Raw genomic sequence first — 26,925 nt, 5'->3', positions numbered from 1 at the left:
CCCCACTAGTCCCCTCTGACAGATGCTGGCTAGGGCGGCATGCCAGGGATGCACAGTCTTAAGGTGACAGGCTCTGCCACAGTGAACAAAATTGATAATGCCATATGGCTAGAGGAGAGCGGCTGTGGATTCCAGTCACGAAGTCATAAACGAGGAATAATCCTCCTGCTGCTGTTGTAGGACATGGTTTTACTGGACTCTAAGACTGTAAGGAGGTGAGACGGGAAAAAAAAAGAGGAACAGGGAAGGGGAGGATGGTGGAGAAGATGGATGGATGGAGGAGGGGCATGCTGCAGGAAACGCTGCACTGTCGACCTCCACCTTTGTCTTCTCCTTGCATTGGGTGCAACCCTCTCACTGAACAAGCAGAAGCATCCTCCATCCTCCATAACTCTGGTGATTTCCTAGAGAGCTACACAAGAGCTGACACAACTATTCCTTGTGGTACTAAAATCCGATAAAAAAACCGTGCTCGGATTTTACAAGGAAGGAGCGCAGGTGGCACTAAGCATAACTTTCATTAGGCACACACTGCAGAGTAGGGATTTTGTATTGTTCCAGTTTACACAGTCACTTTATAGAGATGGGAATTGTGCAAATTGCAGACTCACAGTTACCTTTTCCCCAGGTACAATGAGAGACCGGAGGAGGGGGTGGACCTATTCTGTGGCGAGAAGCAATTAATTTGGAATGTGTAGCACCGGGGGGCTGAGAGGTTAGACTTAAATGGACCACAGCCAGCTACAGAGACTAGGCTTAATTGTTTGATTGATTGGCCGCGACTGCAAGGCATATTTCTGCGGCCCCTCTGCGCCGATCAATGAGTCAATGAGCGCCTTGCCAAACCTTGCAGCTTCCCGGCCTTGCGATTCAATTAATGCAGAAGCCTTGGTGGCCCCTGCCTGCGATCGCGTTACAGCCCTGGAGACAAGCCTCTTTCTTTCTCATTGTACTGGGGAGCTTATTGCGGCAGATACAGGCTTGGTGTGTGGATGAGGGGAGGGGCTGAGAGGTAGGAGCAAAAGGGGGCGGGGAGGTTGGCTTTATTAGATTGGTAACAGACACTACATACTGTATCGGACACAAATCGAGTTACCCTCCTAATCTGTCATTTAAACAAATTATCTTGGGTGGTGATGCATCAGCAGTATCGCTGCTCTCCAGGGGGTTGAGGTAAGGGGGAGGGATGGAGGAATGGAGAGAGGGAGGGCCAGTGACAGAGGGCTCGGACTAATAGAGACACAGGAGAGACTGACACTTTGTCACGAGAGCAATGGAGGGAGGAAGAGACGATGAAAGGTGACTGGGGGAAACACTTTTGAATTCAGGGTACAAGCTATGGAAATTTTGAGACTGTTGTTCATATTCACGTCAGTCCTGCTCATGAATATCCCCGTAAACAGACAAAACATCCTCAATATTTAGATTACGAGGAGCTTAAAATGGTATAGTGCACTACTGGTATGCAACGAATGCTAAACTGAATGTTTGACAATGCAAAGAATTCCACAATGAGGTAATGAACGATTGAATAATTGAGTGCGCTAAGGAAAAAAGGGATATTTCTAAAATAAATATGTAGGTAGTGTGAAAAAAGCTGAATACTTTTTTTCTTTTAGTTTGCTGAGTCCAAAGAAACAGAGAGAGATCCAAGCTGCACTGGACGCAATGTGTGCTGTCTTTCAAAATGGCAGACAGCTCTGACATGACGATTGGTCCGGGTCAGGGTCAAGGCTGAAGCCGTCATTACTGAAGATTGACAGGTTCATTGAGGGAAAGACATACAGATAAACAGACCAACAGAGGCGCCGGCGACTCAGGGGCCACAGTTCATTATGTTCTATGTGTTGGAATGTAAACATGAATTAAAGCAGCCCCTGTCACATATGACACATTTCTTTGAAATCTTTCTGTCCTTTTCTGTTAGATCTCTTTGTCTTTTGATACATTTTTCTAAGCGCTTTGATTTGCTTGATTTGTGTATAAAATGTAATTTACAAAGGCTAAAAAGCACAATACTTGTTTCCTTGATTACTTCCTTCATTACAGAATTTTCTGTTAGATCTAACCAGTGCACAAACTCTTCCACGTTATGATCATTTCAGGCCCCCTGTAGCTGTGACAGTGCTGCGGGTCTAAATTTAAGTGAGTTGTACGAGGTTACATCATTTCCTACTGGCTGCTGATAAGGGTCATAAATCACTTAATGTTGCTGAATACTGTGCCTGGAGAAAATACTAAGATATTAATACAAACTCGAACAGGCTGCAGTTGCCAGGTCTCCAATGCCACACCACCAAAACACATTTTCATGTGCAATCAGTGAACCCAACCAATCATTTCATTCAAACTGAATGATTGGATGGGATTATTATAGGTCTGTGTCAGCCACAGGCACCTGATTTTTATGATTTATTGATTTCAAAAGAATTTCAAAAGTGCTTCTGAAATAACATTACCTACCCTAGCTTTAAGGCTACATGCTCTCTCTTTTTTTAGATAACTCCTGGCTTGTAATATACAAAATGTCAGATACGGTTGAGAGCGGTTAATGAAGCTTACCAAGACTTGAAGGAAAACGTGTTAATCTGGAGTATATTTCAGCAAGTACAAGGAATGTGAAAGCTTATCAGAAAAGATTCATATACCTGCCAGAACATAATGAATCCAAAATAAATCAGACTCACGCGGGATGTGGTATCCTTGTCATGGATATAGTGGGTGAGCTGCATCATCTATTGGTCTAAAGCTTGTTTTACAACAATCAGTATTGTCTTCCCAGTCGATTTCTTTGACTAAAGCCACACAGTGTATTGTAAAAAGGCTAACATGAGACAAACAGCTGATTAGGGAAACACAAATACGACGTATCACATTGTGAAACAGTGTAAGAGCACTGACCAGGAGATGAAGGCAGGTCCTCAGAGGCCCGCTGCCTCCCTTTGACCCTCCAACCTCTTGAGTGCCACTTAAAAGTCTCAACTCCTCCCACCTCCTACATCTTCTGCCCCCTCAGCTCCCTCCGTACCCGGCCATAGGATGCTGAGTGCACACTATCCAACTCTGCAGACTCAAGAGAAGCAACGGGTCAGGGTGCAGAAGGTCAGCTTTAAATCTACGACCCCTGCCGTTTACATCATGACACCAGTTTCCTCTGCAGAGCTTTGCTTCCTACTGGGTCTACTGGTGTTTCATTAAAGCTCTTTCTATGTGGTTTTCTCAGCATGGGACATTTGCTGTAATCTCGTCTACCTGTGCTGTAATATGCCTCCCTGGGTGCAACATACATGCACACATGCATGCACTGATATCTGTTAACATAAGTTAGAATATCAAGGTTAAAACATATTTAAATTGGCTGATCCTTCAGTGTATTTTCAGTATGTTTCTCTTTCTCTAAAATACTCTGATATAATAATAATATCTAATATTTAATAATATATCAATGATGGGATTTTGTCTTAGAGTACTGCAGCACTGCTCAGTGCTAAAGTTCAATATATTGCTAATTTAATTGGATAGAAAAGGAGCATTTGCTACAATATGCAGTGATAGCAATATACTGCATACATGCCCATTTCCACATAACAAACCAAAGTTCTACAGTGTCCTCATTTTAACAAGAAGCTGCACCTGGGAGAACTGGCGTCATTAGGTCTCATACACCTACACTCTTCGAGTACACACAGCATACACTGTACAATTGCACACTCATTCACACAGTAATTGGTTGTTTCTAGAGACATGCCATGTTTCTCAGGTTCCTCCGAATCGTGACCAGCGCACACACACACACACACACACACACACACACACACATAAACACGCATGGCATTTGCATGTGACCACACACTGTACCACGTAGGTTTATTTTCCCTCTTCATTCTTTTTGGCTGTTTCTCTCAGCGTGAACCACGCTGACCATGTATAATGCTCACGACTGCGGTTAAGATTTACTGCTACTAATGAGGTCATGGCATTAATCTCTCTAAATAAAAAATACTACTCTAATCTAGATCTGATTTCATCAAGGATCACAACGGGAAATTTATGTTATATTTCAAGACCTTCATTACTTGATGAAGTGTAAATGTAAATGTGAAACTCCTGTTTGAATGCTTCAACATACTGGTAGACTAAAATATTAGTTTGTCTGCAAAATAATTGATTGTAAATATTCATATAATCTAAATTTGTGTTGTTTAAACAGCAACAATTAAGACTGAATATTTGAAAAAGTGATACGTGTGATACAAAGACTTGGCATACCAAGCATCACTAGATAGTTTAGTCATTTGTTTAATTGGAGATTTTCTTTACAAGTAAACAAATCAGCACTGTAATTCATAGCAAAAGATATTTATTAAAATACTTATTTCCTCATTTTTCTTACTGGATGTTAATGGCTCCTTAATGCAAGGTAGGTTTCAGGTTAATAGGCATAAATGACAGAAAAATAGTGGGATGTGAATTAACACTACAAACACACAGTGCACTAAGAAAAGAGGGAGTATTTGAACTTAATCCACTATCCTAGACCTGACTGCAAAGTAGTTATTCAAACTGATGAGTAATACATGCACATACACATTTATATGGTAGCATGAGTCACATGCTTTCTCTGTAAATGTCACTCACACTCATTTCCAGTAAGCTACAGGCGAAGGGGAATCAAAGTAAAAGGCTGAACATGTTACGTCAACTGCAATGATGCTAATAAATACTAGGTTCACTGTAGGAGACTCTGGCCAGGCAGCATTTCCAGGCTTACCCAAGTCATCCAACAACACATTAACATCGCAGTTCACAGATAATAAAGAGAGAGATTATTTTCCTGAAGACGTTTGGGACTTTTTTTTTTTTGGCTGTAAAGGTGCCAGCACTCCAAAATAATTAGATCTGCAGCCAGAGCAATAAACACCAACGAATTCAGGGATTTCATTTTCTCTTAATTGCTTCTGTGCATTGAATAAGTGAGTAGTTTTTACGCATGCTGGGGCAGAGTGCATCTCCACTCCTCTCCATTTTTGCCTTCATCATGTGGGTAAGAAAAACCCACTGACAATAAAGCTGAGGCGACACACAAACATGCACAGACTCTAGAGTGAAATTGTGTGTGTTTGTTTGAAACAGTGCTCTGGTTAGTATTTATGTGTGTGCATGACAGTCTCCAAATCAGTCTCAGCCTGATGAAAGTGGCTGTTGAAATATGAATGTATGGTATAAACTGCCCCGCTATCCCACTTGCGGTGCTTCTGCAGTCACTGTCTTATCGCATTGAGCTGTGACAAGGGAATTTAGGGGGAACGGGTCTGCTTCAAAAGCCACTAATTGTCTGTCATCCCGAGCTGATAGGCAGCAGGGCACTGATGGTCAGAGCTGATCACTGAGAAGGGACACAATTGAATTCTGCAAGAAGGAGCCCGTCTAAATGCCTGAACTCAGTGAAAGTCAGAGTTGTGTTACACAGAGTTTTTTTTTTATGTCAGTTATGTCAGTCTATATGTACAGCAAGCTGTTGGCTGTGGTGGAAGAAGTCAGATCTTTTATTTAGTAAGGGTTCCCACACCTTCTTGAATCATATATTCAAGGACATTTCAAGGGTTCCCCAGACCCCATTTCCTCAAATGTAAGGATCTTAAAAAGGCATAATAAGTGCTCATTATACAGAAAATGAGCCCTGTGTGATATCCTGATATATGAAATCAGAATGTTAATAGTGATGTATCAATATATACTTAAAGGAGAGAAGGTATTGCACTGTTGTAGCTGACTGAGGTGGGGCGAGTATCTTTGTGTACAGTTAGATAGCTTAGTCCTTTATTGTTCCCTCTAATGATAAATCTAAGGGGTTGTGAGATGAAAAAACACATTTAGAATTTATTTATGCATAACTTAACCTCTATGGTTCTTTCAATCACACCCTATGTGATGTTTAGATGGGGAAACTTTGGTTGAACTGCTAGCAACACAGAAATATGAAACGAGATATGAAGTGAGGCCCAACCTGGACCCTAACTTAATTTCTTTTCTAAGCATATTGTGTTTTTTAATGCCAAACCTTAATCTGACTAGTAACTTTAGCTGCCAGATAAATGTAGTCCAATAGAAGTAGTCCTATAAAGACACATAAATACTCAATGAATAAATACTTAATGTACTTAGTTGCTTTCCACCACTGGTTATCGAGTCCCATCCACTTACGTAAATAGTCAAATTCAATATGTGAACAAATTGATTTGAGAGGTCCAATCTAAAACGCATGTTGAGACGACAGCAGGAATTGTTTCCCTCATTGTGCCTTTGGTAAGTTGTGACATAAAACCAATTACAGACCATTAACGTGAGGTGTACAATTCATAGTCATGACATCTATGTAGAGCTAAAACCATTACGGTGAATACTTGACTGACAGAAAATGTATCTGTACCTATCTTGGCAATTGATTAATAGTTTAAAAGTCAAGCAAAAATGCCAAACATGCTCTGATTCCAGCTGGTCATATGTGAGATTACTATTACTATTTACTGACATCTTATAGACAAATGTGTCACATGTCTATAGAGGAATTCTGCAGAATAATTGATAGAGAATAATAGTTAGTTGCAGTCCACATCACATCCTTCGATTCTGGGTAAAAAAAAAGTTCAAATATTTAAACCAACATGCAGTTGTAAAGTTTTGCCTACACACATTTTTATTGTGTGTTTTTTTAAATATGTGAGGTCACACCACCAACACATGTTAACATATGCTTTGTTGCTCTGTCATTCCCGCATACTCTTTCCACCCTCTGTATATAATTCAAGGTATAGAAGACAGAATACTCCCTATGGCATTTCAAATTAACTTCAAAGCCCCAAAGTCAGTGTTATATTTACCTTGCTGACACATGGTGGGCATTGGATGACACTGATTCACCTGCTGTGCTGGCGTGGGGCCTGGCTGAGGTGTGAGAAAGATACTGAACAAAAGGATAACTCAGAATGGAAAACACCTGTCTCGCTTGCTTGCACAGACCACAGGAGGCTGAGTCTAACACTGAGAGGCACTCAGGTCAGTGCAAGGCAGCTGAAAATACTTTAGAGCTCACAATGCATAGTGTGATTCTTCCCAATTCACAGTGCTTGTGTATGTGCCATACCTCATGAAAAAGTGGACTGAAGTCTGTTTCTTTTGGTCTCTTGTTTTATCTCTGTCCCTTTGTAGTGGTAGTGTAGCTATGCTGAGATAGGAGCGACATGTTTCTCTTCTCTGTGTCTTTTGAGGATCTGTGGGACGTGCCAGATAACCTGCCAGCTCAGCTGACCCAGTCCAATCTAAATCCTGAAAACACGGAGGCTCTTTAAAACCCTCCACACAGGCCTCCCTCCCTTTTTTTGTCTGATCTCGGAGTAAAACTGTTGCTGTTGTTTTCAGCTGCATTGCAGTCATCCTGAACACGTCCATATTTCACTTGGGGAAAGAATATAGATCGAAGAAGAAAAGGCAGCTGAGGACAACGCCAGAGCTGAGAATAAAAGAAGAGATGGATAAAAGAGTACAACAGAGACACAACAAAAAATAACAACTTTTGGACATATCTTATCCATCCCTGGATCATAAGTAGGTCGTGATTTGTCTCAACTGTAATTACATGCAGGCGGCCACTGAAAGGACACATCAGCATGTTGCTCAACTCCAATCAGCCGTCACAAATTGAACAATTTAAAGATATAAATTTCCCGACGACTCACTTCTACCCTCACCAATTCATTAGACAACTCCTTCTTGCTATTCATGACATTCAGAACTCAGACCTGCACAAATTACATTCCTGCAGTCCATCAAATGAGCAGACAGCAGGCAGTAACTTACTATTTCTGCAAACTGAGCTGCGGCAGGTAACTCATTTCGCTGACACCCACTGGGAGGGAATTAAATAAGACGGACTTGAAATCGTCAGGCAGTTGACCTATAAATCCACAAGTGGGCCACGGGTGTCGAGGGGAGCAGACAGAGAGGAACAGCTGAAGGAAGAGGGAGATCGAGGGGTAAAGATCAAAAGATAGGTCCAAAGAGAGGGAGGGGAAAAAATAGAAAGTGACAGAAGAGGAGGGGGGAATAAAAGACAGACACATATGAGAATATGATGTGCTTCTTCCCCCTCAGCTGTCAGGCAGACAGACACACCCAGATGGTGAGATATGACACAAGGGGGTGTCCTGTTCGGCCTACTTTCTCCCCCAACAGTTCCTCTGAATGTCTGGATGGCCTGGTCCTAATCCTCTCTGTGAGACTGACACTAGTCCCCCCCCGCCCTTCCTACGCAAGCTGTCTCCTCTTCTGTACTTTGACATGACAACAGGTTAAAGGAGGACGACGTGCAAAGATGCGGATAAAAAATGCTTTCATTCTTTTGACAATCACTGCAGAGCTTTGCTGCAGTCAGGAGCCACAGATAAACTGGTGAAAGAGGGAGACAAAGGTATGGAGTGGCAGCAGAAAAGCAAGATAAAAGAAGTGATAGTTGTGAGTGGGCGTTAGAACTGACTGCAAAATGCAAATCACACTTGCGCTTACTGTATTTATCGGTGAATGTGATTAAAAAAGCGTCGAGACACGCGGTTAACCCTATCTCCAGAGATTTCCAGCAAGAAAGTACCGCTTATCTGCTAATAGACCTTGGTAATCCCTCAAACATGCATGTGTTGCACACTGGCAGCTACTAATGAATACCGAATGAGAGACGAGTCTGCTAGAAACCAACAGATACTTCATACTACTGTATGTGTATAGGTCCTGCTGTTAGACATCATGGAAGGATGCGGAAGGATCAAATGATTTATCGATGACTCTTTGTTATTTAAGAGTACTGACAACCCGGAAACCATTGAGAAGCTCAGGTTGCAGGACTGTCCAGACCTGCTACCTCGCTTAATAAAAACCAGCATTTGGATTTTCAAGTTAAAATATACACTGCAGTCTATCCCGCTGCATCTTTGAGTCAGATTTGAATGAAATGCATAAATCACGACTTCAGTAGCATCAACTGCCGCCGACAGAGACAGCTGACTTGCGAAAATGTTGATTTAATCGCTAATCATCAGCAAACAAAGAAACATAAGGATGAATCATCCAGGGCTGAGTGAGAGGAGAACTCTGCATAATACAGCCTGAATGCCAACCTGCCCAGCTCTGCCACATTTATTTTCACTGTGATTAAAGCACAGCGAGGCACTTATATTTGTCATATCATACTTTGTAAACTCTCACCAGATCAAATTAGTGCCAATCAGTTACTTCTTATATGTAATATGGAGAAGTGGGAAAGTGCAGGCTCCGGGGGATTTGGGTAGAAAATCAAAGTGTGGAAAGAGAGATTGTAGAGGACCAGTAGTGGAGATCAGCAGTGTGACCGTATGCAGAAAATTAGATTAACTGAATTAGAGGGATTAGATTGACTACAGCTGGATTGGACCTGATGCCTCTAAGAGAAGGGAGAAGATGGAGAAAAGGGAGCGAAGTGCATGACAGAGAGAGAGAGGGAGGGTGAAAATGGAAAGGAGGATAGCCGGAAGAGTAAGATGTAAAGAAGTTTCTTTGGGAGTTGGAGGAGCTGGAAAAGTCGTATTGCGGTAAGAGAAAGGAGCGGAAGGAGCAGACAGCTCAGCAGATTTAAGTATCCTGAGTAACTTTTAGGGGTTGGCACTGAAGAGAGCATCTGACGCTGTCGCGGCCGGTTCTTGCTCCTAAAGGTTCAGCTGGGTTCCTCTTCTCCATGGCACTCAGCTTAAGCTGCAGTGCCCCTTAGTGGTTAAGTATGGGCATGTATGGTCCAAACCTCTGAGGTCCAAAAGAGGAGATATGAGGCCATGGAAAGAAGAACAGCTGCACAGACCTTAATCAAAAGAAATATTACTGGTATCAAGTTTTAATCATGTGATTACTTCTCTTTATTATGATCTTTGTCATGTTTTGTAGTTAAGTGGGATTTTCTTCTCTATGCTATTTGCCAGTTTTGACCTCCTCCTCCTCCAGTGTAACAGCGTTTGTGATGAGAAGCCATGATCAGCCCATTATCCTGGACAGAACTAGTGTCTGTATGAACAGCAGGTAAGAGGTGTGTGCATCTGTGAGTGTCTTATTGTGCAGCAGAGAAAGACAGAGCCCTAACCAGAGGGAGATGAAGCTTAAATCAATGTAATTAATTCCCGTTAATTGCTGCCCCCTGGTGTCAGAGCCGCAGTTGTCGTTACTTTGCTGATACACACAGTTTTGGGCGCTGCCTCTTTACCCAGGAGATGAATCTCCCACATCGATGGAGAGACAGCTACAAACTCCTGCTGCTTCACGGCTTCACGCTGCGGTTACCTCCAGCCCAGACAGAAAAATAATTTGACTAACAATAACTCGCCTTGCTACCCCCCAATCTTCCGGTGGAATATGGAGAATATTAACAAGGCTGCTGTGATGAATCAAAGACAAACAGGAAGTGACAGATTGTGTTATGAATTCTCCCTCCTGCATATTCCGCCGTGATTTAGAGGCTTCACGCAGCCCTGCACTGCAAAACTATAGGGCGTTGTCTGCATACTGATGTCCTGCTCAGAGGCCTCCCACCATGGTTTTAACGTGACTATGCCTCCCACAGCAAACAGATGTTACAGGAACATTCCTACAAAAAAGTAAACTGAGCTATCTATAGGCACGGTATCTGCAACGTGCAGACAATGAATGACGCAATGAAGGATTCAGGCTAGGATAAAATCGAGGCTGAACCGTGTTTGAACTCATTCCTTCTCCTTTCTTTCAAAAAACAAACACACACACCAAGTGGGGGTTTGAATTTGAATATTTACTTCATCTGGTCACGCATCAGTGTAAACACAGACTAACTAGAGCTGATATGCCAGGATGATTAATAGCTTGCAATCAGTCTTTTGATTCACCACAAATAAAGCACAACATTTGTTCATTACAGTATAGAAAAAAATCACAACTGGTCACAGGTGAGAAAGGAATAAAATAGGACATTTGTACAAATTTGTATAGGTACTGTATTATTACACTGTGTCTGGGATCAGATCACCACAAAAATCTAACATTATCCTGGGAGATAAAACTATATATATTAGAAACAAACATATCTCACCCTCATAGGCATGAAAATATAATCACCTCCTATTCATATGAAGGTTTTCGAAGGTTTTCGAAAAACTACTTGACACGTTACTTCTGACTTGACTTAAGATCAAACTTGATAATACAATAATTTTGTGGAGGAGGTCCTGGGTCATTCTGTACTCCGCTACAAAGCTACAAGACAGAGAGTAGGAAAATAAACCCAAATTCAGGCTCAGGTCTGCACCTTTAGGTAAGTAAGTATCTGCACTGTACCACACAAACACCCTGGTTTGATATACGTCTTCAAAAAAGGACTAACTCACATGACCTGATACATGTGATGGGGCGAGAGCGTTGCCGAGAAGAGGGAGATTGCATGTCACTGCTTGTTTGAAGCCAATCTGTTTCTTCAGTCGAGTCAATAATGTAACAGCTGGATACACTAAAGGAGTGGGCCGCTTGATCAATAATGATGCCACATCATACCAACACACGCACAATTACACAACATACAAAATCATTTCCCTTTTTCTATGCTGTGCGTTCTCAAGGTTTAAAAAGGTGGTACAGACATCAAGAGACAGCATGTTCTTGTAAGCATTACAGTTGTCTTCTTTTTCAATTTCACAGAAACAGCAAGCATCCCATGTTTTGCACCTTGTATAACAACAATAATCCCATGTATACTGTATTATGAGCATAAAAAGGTCCACAAGGAAGTGGGTCACTGCAGATCTTTTCCCTCCACCCCGTGTTTGTCTTCTGAAACTAGTCTCATTTGCAGCAGGAGCTTAAGGTGGTATTTATACTCTTTGTAAGCAGAAAGGTTGCCTCTCTCTCTCTCTCTCTAAGCTTTTCCCCTCAGCTCAAAAATATCCCTTTGGATTTATTAATAAACACAACAAACCATGTTAGGTGTTTTTTCGTAACTCGATGCAGAATCATTAAACCAAAGGTAAGCATAAAAAAAACAGCTCGGTGTACAAAGGGAGTGAAGTCAGTAAATTTTGACCCACTTCCACAAAAAAAAGAGGAAGAGGAGTTCTAATAAGGATAAAAGTGTGAGCGGTAGATACATATCAGGATAATGAACGATGATTTCAGCACGGCTGACATTGCACTCCACGGGAACTCAAAGGCAGAGGGGAGAATGGGAGGCCCGATTTAGAGCAAACAGCTGTTGTGCACTTTGCCTCGCTACACATCTGCCAAGTCACTGTGGGCAGGGCGCTGAGGTGACTTCCCAACCTCCACCAGTCAGTCTCTGCCTCTCTCCCTTACATAACATTTCAATTCTCTCAGTTGACAGGTTGGCGTCACAAGCACGCATTGGACATACTGTGGTCACTTGCATAATTGAGGGAGGGGGGAGTACTATAATTAACAAGACCGAACTGCTGCGCTGAAAAGGACGGAAATGTGCTGACTCGAGATGTAGCTCTTGCTTGTCGGTGCCATGTGACTCCACATAGCTCAAGCTCAGCCAATTTAAACAGTGTGTAATTAACCCTGCCTAGGTAAATGCTATGTTGGATCAGATTAGGTAGTTGTCTTCACCATGCTGCTGTTTATAACCTATCTGTCGGAACCATGTGGCCTATTCTGATTCTTTGTCCACCTGTGAGAATTAGAGCAACCTGCAAACAATTATTTTACATTGAGTTCATACAATACAATAATGACATTATGACAATAATAATTTCCAAAACACTTGTTTTGTCTAACCTACAGTCCAATACCCAAAAGTGACCCAACTTACAATCATATAAAGCAAAGAAAATATTTAAATCTTTACATTTCAGAAGCAGAAACATTTATCGACTCATTGTTTTACACTTCTCTGCTGTTAATTTCATCTTTGGTCGACCCTCCTGTGTTTGCGTCTCCAAATCTAGCTTTAGTTCACTCTATAGTACTTCGGTCTTGGCTATTAATATAGTTCACACTGTAGTTATAGCTATATGTATGTTTGACCCTGTATGAAATTGAATTTGCAGATTAATTATGTGAATATAAAGACAGAGTCCAGATTTGACATCTAGCCTCGTCACTCTCTAGTGTACAGCAAGCTCAGCGCAGCAGATTGTGGAGTGACCCAATCACACCCCTAGAGGAAATAAGATTCATTTGACACATTTGAGTCCAACAGACAGGTATTTCTTCACCAAAGCCAACCTGGGGCAAAACAATCAGACTGTTGGCAGGTGAGCTCGCTAATGAGATGTCACCTGAGCTGCAGTGTTTGATGCGGCAATACAGCTTAACGATTTAGCAATGTGGCAAGCATAGCAGAACGAAAGAGTGGGCAGAGGTTCAACAGGTTGAATAAACCGCTTTATTGAAAAGGGGTGCTGTGGATTCAGCAGGTGAGTTCCACAGCCTTTGCTTCCGATTGTTTTGGTGCATTCAGATAGGCGACACACGTAGCTCCTACATATCCTGAAAATAATTTTACTGGATTAGATTTCTACCAGGTAGGCCCTCTTCCTGTTTCACTCCTGCAAGAGGAACTCTCTTCCAAAGTAAGATGGCTGTGGACAAATAGCATAAAGTTTTTTTACTCATGTAGTGCTGTACTTAATTTACTTTTTAAAATACTATTAACTTGAAACATTAATAGAAAGATTTATCAGAGCAGAACAGATTTAATTAACCATATACAGCCACACTGAGGGAGAGCTGCTCCTAACCATGAGAAAAAGTTTTGTAGCACCTTCTTAGTGGAAATAGTTTGTAGAACTCAGGTCCAGACACATTTCTCTGGATCCCACTTTCCAGAATACCTCGGGGACACCAGGCAATATCTTGCTGCAGTTATTAAAGTTTTTACTTTGGGGTAAAATCCAGTCCTGACTAATAGGACTACTCAGAAATCATTGCAGAGATTTGTATGTGATAATGAGAAATAGTGGTGCAATCCCAATTCATTTGGCCTCCTCACCTCTGGGTGTAACTTGTAATTACTCCTGTGGAGCTTTGGGGAGGTTGGCAGATTAAAAAGGAGCTGCCCCGAGGCCAGCCGACCGGCCGGCCGGCCGGCCTGTTAGTTAGTCACGCAGCCACCAAGCCTGTCTTGAAGTGACACCAACTCCCCGGGTGACAGGAATGTCAATGCACCTCTCAAGGTGACACCTGGGCAGGCACATACTCCGGTCTTGTGCTAAGATCACTCCAGAAATAATTACCTACAGTGTGTTACCCACACCAATGTTCCCTCTGTGTGTAAAAATAAGTGCTGGCAGCAATCTAAATTAAAAGTTAGAACATATAACATCCAATCCAATACTTGTGCCGAGTATTCCCACTGTTGCTACTTTAATCTTTCACTCCACATTTTATACTTAATCTTATACTCAACTACATTTATTTTAAAGTTATAGTTAGTGGCTACTCTGCTGACTTAAGACTGTATATTAAAAACAATGATGAATTTATGAAAAATGATGCAGTGTTGTTATGGATTAAACTACCAAGCAGCGTATAAAAAAAAGACAAAATTCTCAACATTTGTATCACATACAGAGAAACTGGTCAGACAACACTGACAGATATTTCTGTGGAAAAGATGTGCCGTGTAAAACTCAATAACATCCTCCATTTTAAAGACTCGTGTTGTGCTCCGTCTGCAGGTTGGAAAATGTTTGATGGCTTAACCACCCACCGGCTCTGTCCAACTGTAACTCAAGCCCCCGTCAAGGCATTCACTGTAGCAATTACTGGTATTGAACAGCTTTCAATCAGACCTTAATTCACGCCTTCAACCTGCGATCAATGTATACATCAGACTGAAATTACACACTAATAATCAGTTCTACTAATCAATAAACTACTGGGCAATAAAGCTACCTAGATAGAGTTGACGGGTCTTTGTACAAGGCTAGTGCACCCTCCAGTGGTGTCCAAAGGTAGTTTAACTGTGACTGGTGTACATATTAACATGTGGAAGGTTTGTTTGAGATTTAGCACTCCAATAATTCAGGTTACAATCTTAGACACAAAGTGTCAAGAGATAAGCCGGGATGTGTGTGCTTTGTGTTTGTGTAGTGTGTGTATTGTCTGCTACCTCAATGCTGCTATAACTGGGAGGGAAAGAGAGAGAGAGGAGTGCTGAACATTAAGAGGTCGGTTTAAGGAAGAGGCTGGGAATAATTCACAGTAGTTGGCAGATTGAGTAATGGTGGCAAAGTCCTGTACAGGGGCTTTTATGAGGTACTTACTACACCCCTCTGCACCACTAAAAGCTATAGATCATGTATATCAGCAATGCTACTACTACGAAGCTTACGGTCTTTCTACTTGTCCGAATGGTCTGAATCATTAATCGGAAGATTAAAATAGCATTAAGAGGTGGCAAGGAGGGAGAATAGATGTTTTCATAAGATTAATTTCTGCTCATTTGACTCAAGAATCAACAATCAGGCTTACTGGTTTCTCCTTTACTCTGTGGAGACAGCGGATGGGTTTAAAACAGACGGGAAAAACAGGAAAACTCAACACATCTTATGCACGAATGTCAGTGATGAATAGTCATGGTAGGTCCTACTCAGACTTTGTTGCATAATGTCCTCTGTAGTTGTGGAGGAGAACCCCACTGATGTCATCAGGGTTATCGTGGCTCGGGTTTGGAGGCTATATTCTTTAAAAGCCCACATTACAAAGTGGAGGTGCAGACATGGCTACAGTTAACAAAATGATGATATTGAACTGCATTATGGGAATTGTAGGATCCAGAAGTTTCAGAGATAAAACCAGTTTGAGAACGCAGGTTTCAGTCATATGTTTGGTTTGCAGGTTTACATGCACACTACAGATGCACACATAACCTAAGCTTTGTTTTGTCACTAGTGAGTATCAATACTTGCTACCTGACAGTAAACTGCACTGACAGTGCCCTCTGCAGGTGAAACAATGTCAAATACAGCAGATGTACACACGCTCATTTTGACTGCAGTGCAATTGTTATTATTCTGGTTAACAGAAAAAAAAAGTATGAATCCCAAAATGTACCCTTTTAGAGATGAAACATCACCAGTACCAGGGAAACAGTTTGCACAAGTTTAAGTATGATGTTTATTACTTACTTTTAGTGATACACAGTTCTCTATGGAAGGTTGACAAAGCTCAAATAGAAAAATTTCAATATCCGCACTTGTCAAAAAAAATATGTCTTCAACAAATTTGCATACACACACACACAATGTAGAACTAGTAACTGAATTTAAACCTGGTGAAAAAAATATGTAAAGTTAAGCAAATAATAAACTCCAAACCAAAAAAATAACAACCTGAAAACACCTTTTCTTCATTGATCCTCTGAGGCAGTGTTACCCTGGGTTGCAATATTAACACAGGCTGAGCAAAAGGCACTAATGAAGAACCATTTCATTTTGATTGTGGATTGGACTTTATTTTACATCTTACAGTATTATAGAGAATTGAGATCAGTGTAAAATGAGCAATTGTTGAAGCATGAAGTGAGACTGAGCACATGAGAGAGAGAAAATGACCCATTAGACACTTCAAGCTTTTGGCAGCTTAGTATTTATGATGAGAGAAAATCCATGTGAGTAAAACACACAAATGCAGTGATAAAGAACACCCAACATAACAAATGTACAACTTCTGATTCCATTGTTTGATGGAACTGTTAAAGCTGGTTATAAAAAGGACACTATTTATATATAGAGATTTTTTTTTTTATTAAAACAATAAACATCCAAAGTGTTAGAGAGAGGAATACAAACACAACAGTTAGGCAACTGGAACGTTTCAGTATGAACTCAACAGTGCTCTGCAAGATAAGGTTGTCGGTGCATTGTAACATCATGAATTATAAAATTCAAAATATAAAAAAAGAATAAAATACATCTTGATAGTGAGGAAGCCAAAGTTACAGTCAGTGTGAGAGCAATGACACAAAAAATAAACTACTGCACACTGCTGCTGCTATTGGAGACAATGTTGTCCTCTATCAGTATACACACCGTTCTAATTATCAACCCAAATTATACAAAAAGCATAAAGGTTACTGAAAGACTAGTGAATGTTTAAAGTTAAAATACAGCTGGGAGTAATTTCAAAACATCCCATGTTAACGGGACAAATTAGCTCTACAGACGTTGAGATAATAGTACTAGAAGACTTACACATTTTGCTTTTTTACAATGCAGAAGCTGGTTTACTGAATATTACACTGAAAAAAGCTTATTTTTTTCAAAACAGGGTTCTTCAAGTACACTTCCAAAAATGTTGGCAACTGTATTCCACGTAGTTTTGGCTGTCTAACCGAGGACTAAAATATGTCACTGTTGTCTCATATTCTGCCACCCAAACCACTATTCGGTCTCATAGTTTATGAAACAATAGCTTGAAAACATTTTGACTAATACTGTTCCTACAGATTTTGAAATCATGGACAGAATGAGAGATTGAAGAATTAAAGGAGATAAGGAAACATCAAATTGTAAATAAATACTTTCTGGATTAATTGATATTCAAGGGCAGAGTTAATGTTGTTTTCTCCATAGATGTGATTACTTTTTCCATCTCACACTTCTAAATGTGTTGCCAAAATATTACCATGAGAACAACCTAATAATCATCATCAGGTAAGAAATTCAAGGCTAACTTGTGTTTTGTATTCGGGATGAGGGGGTCCGTGACTCATAAATCAACACTGCAAAATGCCTGCAGTGCTCATAAGTAACTGTCAACAATTAATAACCTGTTAGACGAGCTGTTTTCTTGGAGTGATTGCTGATAATGACTTGTCAGCATGCGTGCGCTCACATTAGAGTCTGAGCATATGAAGAGAGGAAGTGTTTTGAGTGACCGTGGTTATCAAATACAGTCATGGCTGTGGCGTGGAACTATTTGTTTTGGCAAACAGAAGCATGAAACATTCTGCTGACAGTCTGCTGTAGAGGTGTTCACCTCCTCTCTTCCTTCTCCCCCTGCTCGAAGGAGCATCACCATCAGATGATGCACCAAAATACAACAACCCAAAACATTAAAATGTTAACATTGTTAACAAATAGTAATCATTTTAAAATGTTTAAAAAGAAAAAAAAAAAAAAATCTGGAATCCTTCTCCTGTACAGCGACTGGTGATTGTTGATCCCCACCCCCCAGTTGGTTTTGGCAGTGGTCTAACACTTGTGCTTCATGGCAAGCTGTAGAAACATTAGGGCGGGGTTTGAGGGATAATGCAGTGAGAATCTTAAATTACCAAATAGCAAAAATGTTCAATAAAATGCAATAGAGAGCAAATGAAGAAACCGTACACACTTGGCTATTTTAGGACCCGTTCCACAGAGGAGAAAAAGCTGTTAGAGAAAGTTTATTATGCAGGTGCTGGATGGCTGCCAGGCGTCCTGGTGTATTTTTATTCAGGCCATGACAAGCCAGCTTCATTTATCTCATTAATAAGGGTTCCAATGGGCTCGGCTGGAGGTCGTTGAGAGATGACCAGTGCTACCGATCTAATCCACAAAGCTACGGGGTATGCAGACGTGAGGACACACACATTGACACAAGCATGCACACACACAAGGACTACTACAGACTGAGGGTGTTGCCGAAGAATGAGGAGAACTGAATTCTACACATTGAACAAGTGGGGGCAGTAGAGCATCACACAGAAATGAGGGTTTTTGATTAAAACTGAGCGGTGCAGCTGAATGGGCTGCTGTTACAAAGTGGAGAGCAGAAATGGGATTGCAGGAGTGACTTAACAGGAAAAGAGTCAAGGTGACCTTCTCACAGCGCAGCACTTGGCCATAATCGGAAGATACAGGTTGTGCAGAGGTCCTCTTAAAAGACATGCCGATGACAGGAAAGTAGGAAAACGCAAATTCTTCACAATAAGACAGAAATGTGATGGCTAAAGAGAAGGAATGAGGCCGAGGATGACTTTGTTATCAGTCTGTAAGGCTACAGACTACTTTCAGTGGAGCTTCACAGCGTCAGACATGCGACATTATGAGTCTTGATGATAACGTGCAAGACAAATGACAAGTTATAAAACGAACAACATAATAGCTAATGCAAGCAAGCGAAATGAGAAATGCCGGCACATGAGTGATTCTTCATGGGGGGTTCTACAATCGTTCTCTCCTGAAACCTCCAGAGCCGAAGCATTTTCTCTGCTTATCACAGTTTTGGTAATTCATCACAGTGGGGAAGCTCATCTGTGAGCAGAGAAAAGGACCGTGCACAGCTTTTGAAATGTCTTTCAATTATCCCCCCATCATGAGTATGAAATTATGCATTGCTCAAAACAGTCCCACTTCAGATAGGCACACGTGTATCCTTACACTAATAGTGTGCAAACACTAGGGCATGTGTGATGTACCCAGTGCTATTAGAAAGACAGATAGGATCATAATCAGGTGCGCTTGTGTTTTTTTCTTGTTTTATCCAGTACAAAAGAAAAAAAAAGAAAAGAAAAATCATATTATGCTAATAGCCTCATTAAACAGCATGCAATTAGTTCTGACAAACAAGAGATGTGGGATAGATGGAAGACGTGGGAACATCCTATAGAAAACTACAAGAGAGTAAATGAGGGAAGAAGTAAAAAAACAATTATCTTCTCAGAGCAGAGTACCACTGCTGAGAGCCTGGAGTCACGATGAAACAACTCTTGCAAATATCCTCAGGTCTAAGGAAAATGTTTGATCTTTTGGCTGCACCAATAATTACTTTAAAAATCATGACTAAACATTCTATAACACCCCGACATCGCATTCAAAGTCAGAATTTCAATGCTATGTATTAAAATGCCCGCGGTGAGCCCACCCTTAGGATCTGCATTGTAATGTATCTTGCTGACATATTGCCTCACCTTGTGCGCAGTGACAGCGAACTGTTCGGCGCTGTTCATCATGTCTGCGGTCCTGTCTTCAGCCCGACCTAATCGTTCGCCACGTTCATTTAGAGCCTGGCTGGCCTTCTGTACGGCACTCGTCACACTGTCTGCAGCCGAGTGTAGTATACTGTTGCCTGCAGATAAGGGTTTGGAGGGAAGAAGCGAGACCGAGCAAAGAATAAAGTAAAGTGGGAGACAAAAGAGAGAAGAGAAAAGACAAAAAAGGGAAATAAATTGTGATTTGTTTGGTGGACAACAGAGTGCAGGAGTCTAGCTGTGACAAATGAACCTGTGACATTAGACTGATGTCATTTAATCAGTGACCCTGTGCATTAGTGTTAACAGTGGAGGACAAAAACACGAAAAAGTAAACGGCCTCCGTCAGGTGCTACGTGGGAAGGTGGCTAATGAGTTTTCCTAAAGGCTGATTTACTCCAAGGAAAGATCAAGTGAAATTAACCTTTTCAGTTTTCAAAGTGTGCAACGGCAACACATGCAACACTCGCTTTAATGTCTCTTTAAGAAAGCATGTCATACCCAGTGACATTCAGCACTGATTCGCTTCAATTTTGAACTTGCGCTGCCTGCTCTGCAATTACTCTTCTCTATTTTGAACTATAGTGTAATAAAAAGAGGATATGTGCTTGCTTGCATGGGCAGCCCTGGAGACCCAGTAGTGGATATAAGACAGAAAACACATCCGATAACCGTGGCAGCCCTGCGGATGTTCCCTCTGACAAGCCATTAATCTAACGCACATCGGGAGCGCTGCTGTTCTGCACCGCGTTAGCAATCAGAGTAGCGACGGCAATCCCCCTGCTGTTTTCTCTCTGTCGCCAATACAGTTGTATTGTTCCAGTCCTGTCATTTAATGCAGATGCATCAAGTGGCAGCATGCCATGTTTGGGAAAACACTACTTTTGAAGTTGTCGTCTCCCGCTTATGTGAACTACCAACTTTGGTTTCCCAAAAAGAGATTGTCAAACATACAGTTTGATTTTACTAAATAATGTACAATGACTCTTAATTAACTATCTTTAAAAGTTAAAAATAATGAAGTAAAATCACCCAGAGAACAGAAAGCTGGATTCAGTTTCCTGAGGACTCGGATATACCGTAAATGCGCTGGAGGGGGAAGAAACAGGTCGAGCAAAGCTTGAAGGTACTGGCTGTATTAAGACTTGACAAGCTTGATTCCATCTCCTCCCACAGGAAACTGCAATATAGTGAGTTTGTGTCCCGTGGCATCAAGGCAAGGTAGGCTGAGTGACAGATAATTGGGGCAGCTCCACTGCAGTGGGTTATATGACAGCCCAAAAGCAGACGGCTTGGCCAGCTGGTGTTCCTTCAAAAGAAGTTAACTTGATAAAGTCGAAGCGGTTTGTGTGGAGACACATCTGCCGCCGCAGACACACACGGATGGGATGTATAGATGTTCCTACGCACACCTGCGCACACAAAAGGAAACACGTGCAGAAACACAGTTTTCAGGAGATTACAGCAAATAAAGCACGGACTACAGCCCACAGTACACATGACAAACACGTCTGTACCAATGATGAAATAAGCTTCATACCCGCTGTGGGATTCCTTTTTTTATTTGATCAAGACAATCTACAGCTACAATGTATTTACTTTAAGTAGGCACTTTGTAGCCATTAGCAAAGGAAAGTTCATGTGGATTGTGGTTTACATTAACTAAAACACAGTTCTGCTCTGCTTCTATTTAAAAAGAAAAAAAAAAACTTTCTCTGAGAAGCTTCACGAGACAGGATAAGACCTTTTCACCTTCAGACAGACTCTTCTTAATCCTCTTCTCCTCCGGCGCAGCCCAGAGAGTAATACTCCCATCATCCTCAATATAACCCCCACCCTCACAACCCCTCCACAACATGCACTCCGAGGACATCTCCCTTTTTATTTGTCTGCACACCATTATCCTTTTCTCTGGTGCCTTTTTCTTCACCATTCTCAGAGATCAGTGGCAGGCTGCAGCGTGGGCTCCCCCAGTGGAGAATGTAATTACAGAGAAGGCAGGGTGGAGACATTCTGGAGAGCTTATGAAGGGGCTGCAGCATCAGGAGATGAATGAAACATGTGTAGGAGGAGATTATGTTATGTGGTGCTATTGCTGTGATCCAAACTCTGAGCCTTTGTGACTCTTAACTTAAAGTGGGCACTGACCAGCCATCACTGTTATCGGCGACTGTTTTATATTACTTAGGAGGTTTACTGGTATTAATCGTCTGCGGTTTAAAGACGCTGATGTTGCGCTGGTAAAAAAAAAAAAAAGAGAGAGAGAGGAGGTTTTGTCAACTTGCACTGTTGATGAGAAAAGTACAATACCAAACCTAGTACATCCATGACACGCCTCTCTCAACAACGCAGAAGGAATTTTGTTGCTGAACCTCATCTCAATTGTTTAAGAAACATTTGAGACTGAACAAAAAGCATGTAGTTTCTGGCAACAAAATATTCCACAAAATAGGAAACTGCGAGCAAAGACGAACATAACAAGGAATAGGGAAAATAATTCAAAGTCGACCCCTTCTTTCCCAGCTCTGCTCTAAGCAGTAGATTACAGGCACTGCTCTAGCTCTTAAGAAAATAAGCTGATGGCTATCAACAGGAACATGCCAGATACACTCCACGAGATGCTGACAGCCGAGTCACATTTTTTCCTCAAAGCATATGGGAGTGATTAGATTGGATTGGTAATGTCAGGAACAGAACACACCTACACAAAAAGATCCATTCAAAACAACACATGCTACAGTGCCTCCGGTATTTTTCCCTCGTGCGGTGTGCGATCATATGATCACTGGGATGATGCTGTGGGGGTGTTTGAAGGGAGTGAGTGTCTAGCAGTAATTTAGTATCAAAAACTCTCCTTATTACCCAGATATTACCACAGGGCTTCGTGCTGCGGATACTCATCCAAAGAAACATGAAACATTTTGTCAAGGATTTGTGTAAGTGATCCCAAATCTATTCATAGCGTTACCTACATCTCCAAAACCTCTCGACCCCGAAGTACCCAGTAATTGTGGTAATTTTCAACCTGGGTCTTCTTTTCCCAGTTTCGGCTATTATGAGACAGGCAAAATTAAAACATCTCCTTGTGTATTTTACCGTAGAGTTATGTACTTCAAATTCACAGAGGCGGTACAACATGATTAGATTATACTGATGTTAATTACAAGTGAGAAAGCATGTCATCACAGGCAGTAAACAGCAGGAAAAAACTAAAGTCTGAGGTTTTTTAAAATTGCATTAGAAGAAATGTTCATCCACACTGTATTTTCTTCTTTTTTTTAAAGAGAGAAAACTTATCTTTTCTACCAATTCAGGTTTGATTTTAAATTTATAAATACACAATTATGCCAAATAAGACAAGTCCCAATGTGTTAAACATGAATAATTTCAGGCTAAATCAACTGATTCTAGAAGTTAGCAGCCAGAGAAGTAAACAAGGGAGTGTGAGAGGAATACTAAAACAGTTTCACTAATACTGAGATCAATTCCACCAGAACAACTGCTGAGCATTTTTTGTGAACTGGGGGTATAAAGCTCTAACGTGGATAGGTAAATAATTTGAATACGATGAATCAGCACCAAGGCTGAAGAAAAGTAATGCATTCTGCCTTTAATGCTTCTGTCCTCTGCTCAGGTTTTCTTACTTAACAAGATTAAAAGGTGGAAGAATGGGAACGACATCTTAGAAAATGTAACATGTTTTACATGAATCCTTATTTATAGTTTGTCTTTTTTTGGACTAGTTATTTTATTCATTACATTAAGAACTAGAAATGTTCCTATTTGACTATTTCTAAAAGATTGTGGGTGATTTTATAATGAGAAAAAATATCCAACAAGAAATGATTAATGTAATCAACATCATAGGACCCTGAAGACACAGTTATGCAGCTTCCTGCTGCAAGATAACCCACTGCTGCAGTTTAATTAATGTAAATCTTGACATTATCTGCAGCACCATAATGAAACTTATAGGAGAGGACCAGGAAGGGCAACGCCCCCCGGCATTCCTGGCACACACATCACTTCTCTACAGCCTTTTATCTGAACCTTCCTGCAGTTATTCCCTTAACAGTTCTCTCTTTCAGTGGTCACTCCCAAAACTTTTACACATGGCTGCTCTTCCTCCGTCTACGTTCTCTCCAAATTATTTAGCTTTCTGTACATTCCCCTCTTCCTCTCATAAATTAATATACACTTTATATAAACCATATATATCATTGTCTTTCAGCTAGTGCTGCTCCTTCCCGTTCCTGTCACCGCTGGCATCCACCTCAGTTTGCTTAGTATCAGCAGTCAAAGGCGATCTTCATTTCGACCTACATAAACTCATTACACTATTAGTCAATTGCGAATGTAAAATGTGTGATCCGATGCTGAGGTTTACGACAAATGATCCTATTATGAATAGTAATTAAGTAATTAATCTGCATTATCGTTTTGGTCCCCTCCTGCTTGAACTACATTTGACTCACTTTTAATGTATGTGTCCACATACTCACATTTACTTCGGAGTGAGGTGGATGTGTAGTCTTTAGGACTCTTTTAATCTGAGTTAACCACTCCGAGAGAAGCAACGAGATCACTCTGCCCCTGACATTTTCATGAGGGCAAAGGCTTGAACTGGCTTGCTCAGTTGGCCTTCAGTTTGAGTCACAGTATCTAGCTGACGTCTTTTTAACCAATACATCAAAGGACGCCAGTGAAGGAAAACATGCACATCCTGTCCTGAATGTACCAATGAGTCGTGCCGACACAGACAGAAAAATAGGGACTAGGTATTCATGAACATCCGACTCTCAGGTCATTTAATCAGTAGATAACTGTCAGCATCACACAATGCATTAAAAGCCGTAATTTCCCATCATTATAGTCTTGACAAAGCTTAAATGTTAATTTGTGAGACTGAGAAAACCATTAAGGAAGAAGCACTTTATCACTGTATGGCCATGGAAAATCACAATGTGATTTACATCCGCACAGTATTAGTCAGTGATTCTACACACACCACAGTCTGACAGTGAGGGGCGAGGACAGGGAACATAACTCACGTAACCTTTGGATGTAAACTTAAAATCCAGCCTTTCAGCATGTGATCAACCCCCACACAGTAATAACACAAACCAGGAAAACGTTGACCTTGTGGCTCTCATGTGGAGCATACAGAGGAAAGCTCTGTGTTTGCAAATGTTACAGTTACTACAGTATGGCCCTGAAAATGACAACACAGGTCTAAATTCCCTGAGGGCCAGGAGCAGAGCCCACGGCTCAGAAAAAGGGGGAGAGGCTTCTTTTAAAAACCAACTGTGCAGAACGATTTCATTTACTCAGATTTGTTCAGTGTATGTTTTTAGAATTCGCTCGCTGTTGCTAGTGTCTAGTAGCTGATTTCCAGATGTACAGGGGGAGATCTCTCAGACGCTTCATTTACTTACCACGCATGCAAGATTTCCAATTAAGTATAGTAGTCTTAGACCTCAAACTACTGAAACTCATCACTTAGCTTATTAGTAGGGGATATACACAAAAACAAATTTTGTGCTTTAATTCTCAACATTTTTTAGTAGGGGATAAAAAGTTTCTACAATTAGTGCAGGACATTTCGTATACTGTAGCACAGGCTTACCTCGTCTTAGTAGAGGACCATGGCGTGCAACAAATTCTTTCCTCTTTCTGTTCAAATAGACCTTGCAACGGAAAGTTACTGAATCTACAGCTGGGTCTTCTGTGATGAGAAAATATCACAAGTCAGCTTTGATGTTCAAAACATGACTTAGTTTTGAAATTAGTCCAGTGGGGTTACTGTTTTGTTGATTATTAGATCACGAGTTAAGTGATTAGGGTTCAGTTCTTTGTAAATTTCATGCAAAAAACGGTGAGACTGGTTACTGTTTAATTATTAATCCGTCTAATGATTGTAACCTTCACACAGAGCATTTAGACTGAACCACTGGGAGATAAGTTTGCCTAACGCTGAGGGTTTAAAAGCATCTACTCTAGACTCAGATTTAACGTTCTGTTTAAATTCATGAATACATGCCAGTGAGATAGAAAAGCTCAGGTGGGAATAACAGGGTATATAAGTAAGGCCAGCAGCCCAAGTCGGCACTGAAAACAAGGCAATTAGCAAAAGAGCTACTTTCATTTCAATGACATGCCTCATTAAGGACCAAAACATGAACCCTGCAGTATCAGCTCACCTAGAAAACTCAAAGTTAGAGTTACAAGATAAATGGATATGGACAGAGACATAAAGAAGTTGACAGAAAAAGCCATCTAGGGTTTTATTTATTTTTAAAGTATCATATCAAAATATTAACTCCTCCAATAACTAATTACTTTGAGACACGAGAAGATACCATCTGATTAAATGATTAGTATTACTTCACAGATGCACTGCATGGATGAGCTGACTGCTGTCTGTTATCGTTTTAAAGTCAAGATTAACAGGACCTCTTGTAGCTACATAATTTGGAAACAGTGCAGGATTAAGCTCAAGTAAAGAGCAACGCTGCTGGTATCCACAGATCACCGCTGACACGGTTCTGACGACTAATTTCAGCACTGATTAAATGGCAATTAAGTGTAGACCGGGTAGACAGACAACTCTGAGCAATATATAAAGACTGGAAACAAACCAGGCTTCACAAATTACTATTAAATTACATACACCAGTATATCCCATTACACGCATTTGACAAAGGAACAGTTTGTTACATAATCTTACATAATCTGCATTTAAATGACATGTTGTAAAACCAGCATGGGTAGAGGCTACCACACGTCTAATCTTAGATGCAACATTATTATATTATTTAAAATTTAGGTTTTACCCACTACTATTTCTGAGGTCGACAAGCGAGGGTGGCAACATTTAATCGATACACATACAGGGAAACTAAAAACAAGAAATT

The 26,925-nt window shown here is 40.9% G+C and overlaps 1 protein-coding gene across 7 annotated transcripts in view; it reads right to left on the bottom strand.

Annotated features, from left to right (window-relative positions):
• Window positions 1-26,925, bottom strand: part of stxbp6 (syntaxin binding protein 6 (amisyn)) — a 147,988-nt gene that overhangs the window by 73,961 nt on the left and 47,102 nt on the right. For 5 of the 7 annotated variants that reach the window (XM_027274558.1, XM_027274557.1, XM_027274559.1 and 2 more), the window contains exon 5: window positions 19,952-20,109. In XM_027274558.1, the coding sequence (XP_027130359.1) occupies window positions 19,952-20,109 (158 nt within the window). Of the gene's footprint in view, window positions 1-16,491; window positions 18,279-19,951; window positions 20,110-25,539; window positions 25,737-26,925 lie in introns of those variants that run through there. The other 2 variants (XM_019277175.2, XM_027274561.1) reach the window with 2 other exon arrangements.

The sequence above is a fragment of the Larimichthys crocea genome, chromosome XXIV, assembly GCF_000972845.2.
Source record: "Larimichthys crocea isolate SSNF chromosome XXIV, L_crocea_2.0, whole genome shotgun sequence".
Classification (NCBI taxonomy): Eukaryota; Metazoa; Chordata; class Actinopteri; family Sciaenidae; genus Larimichthys; species Larimichthys crocea.
This window is presented reverse-complemented; position numbering and strand designations above follow the sequence as displayed.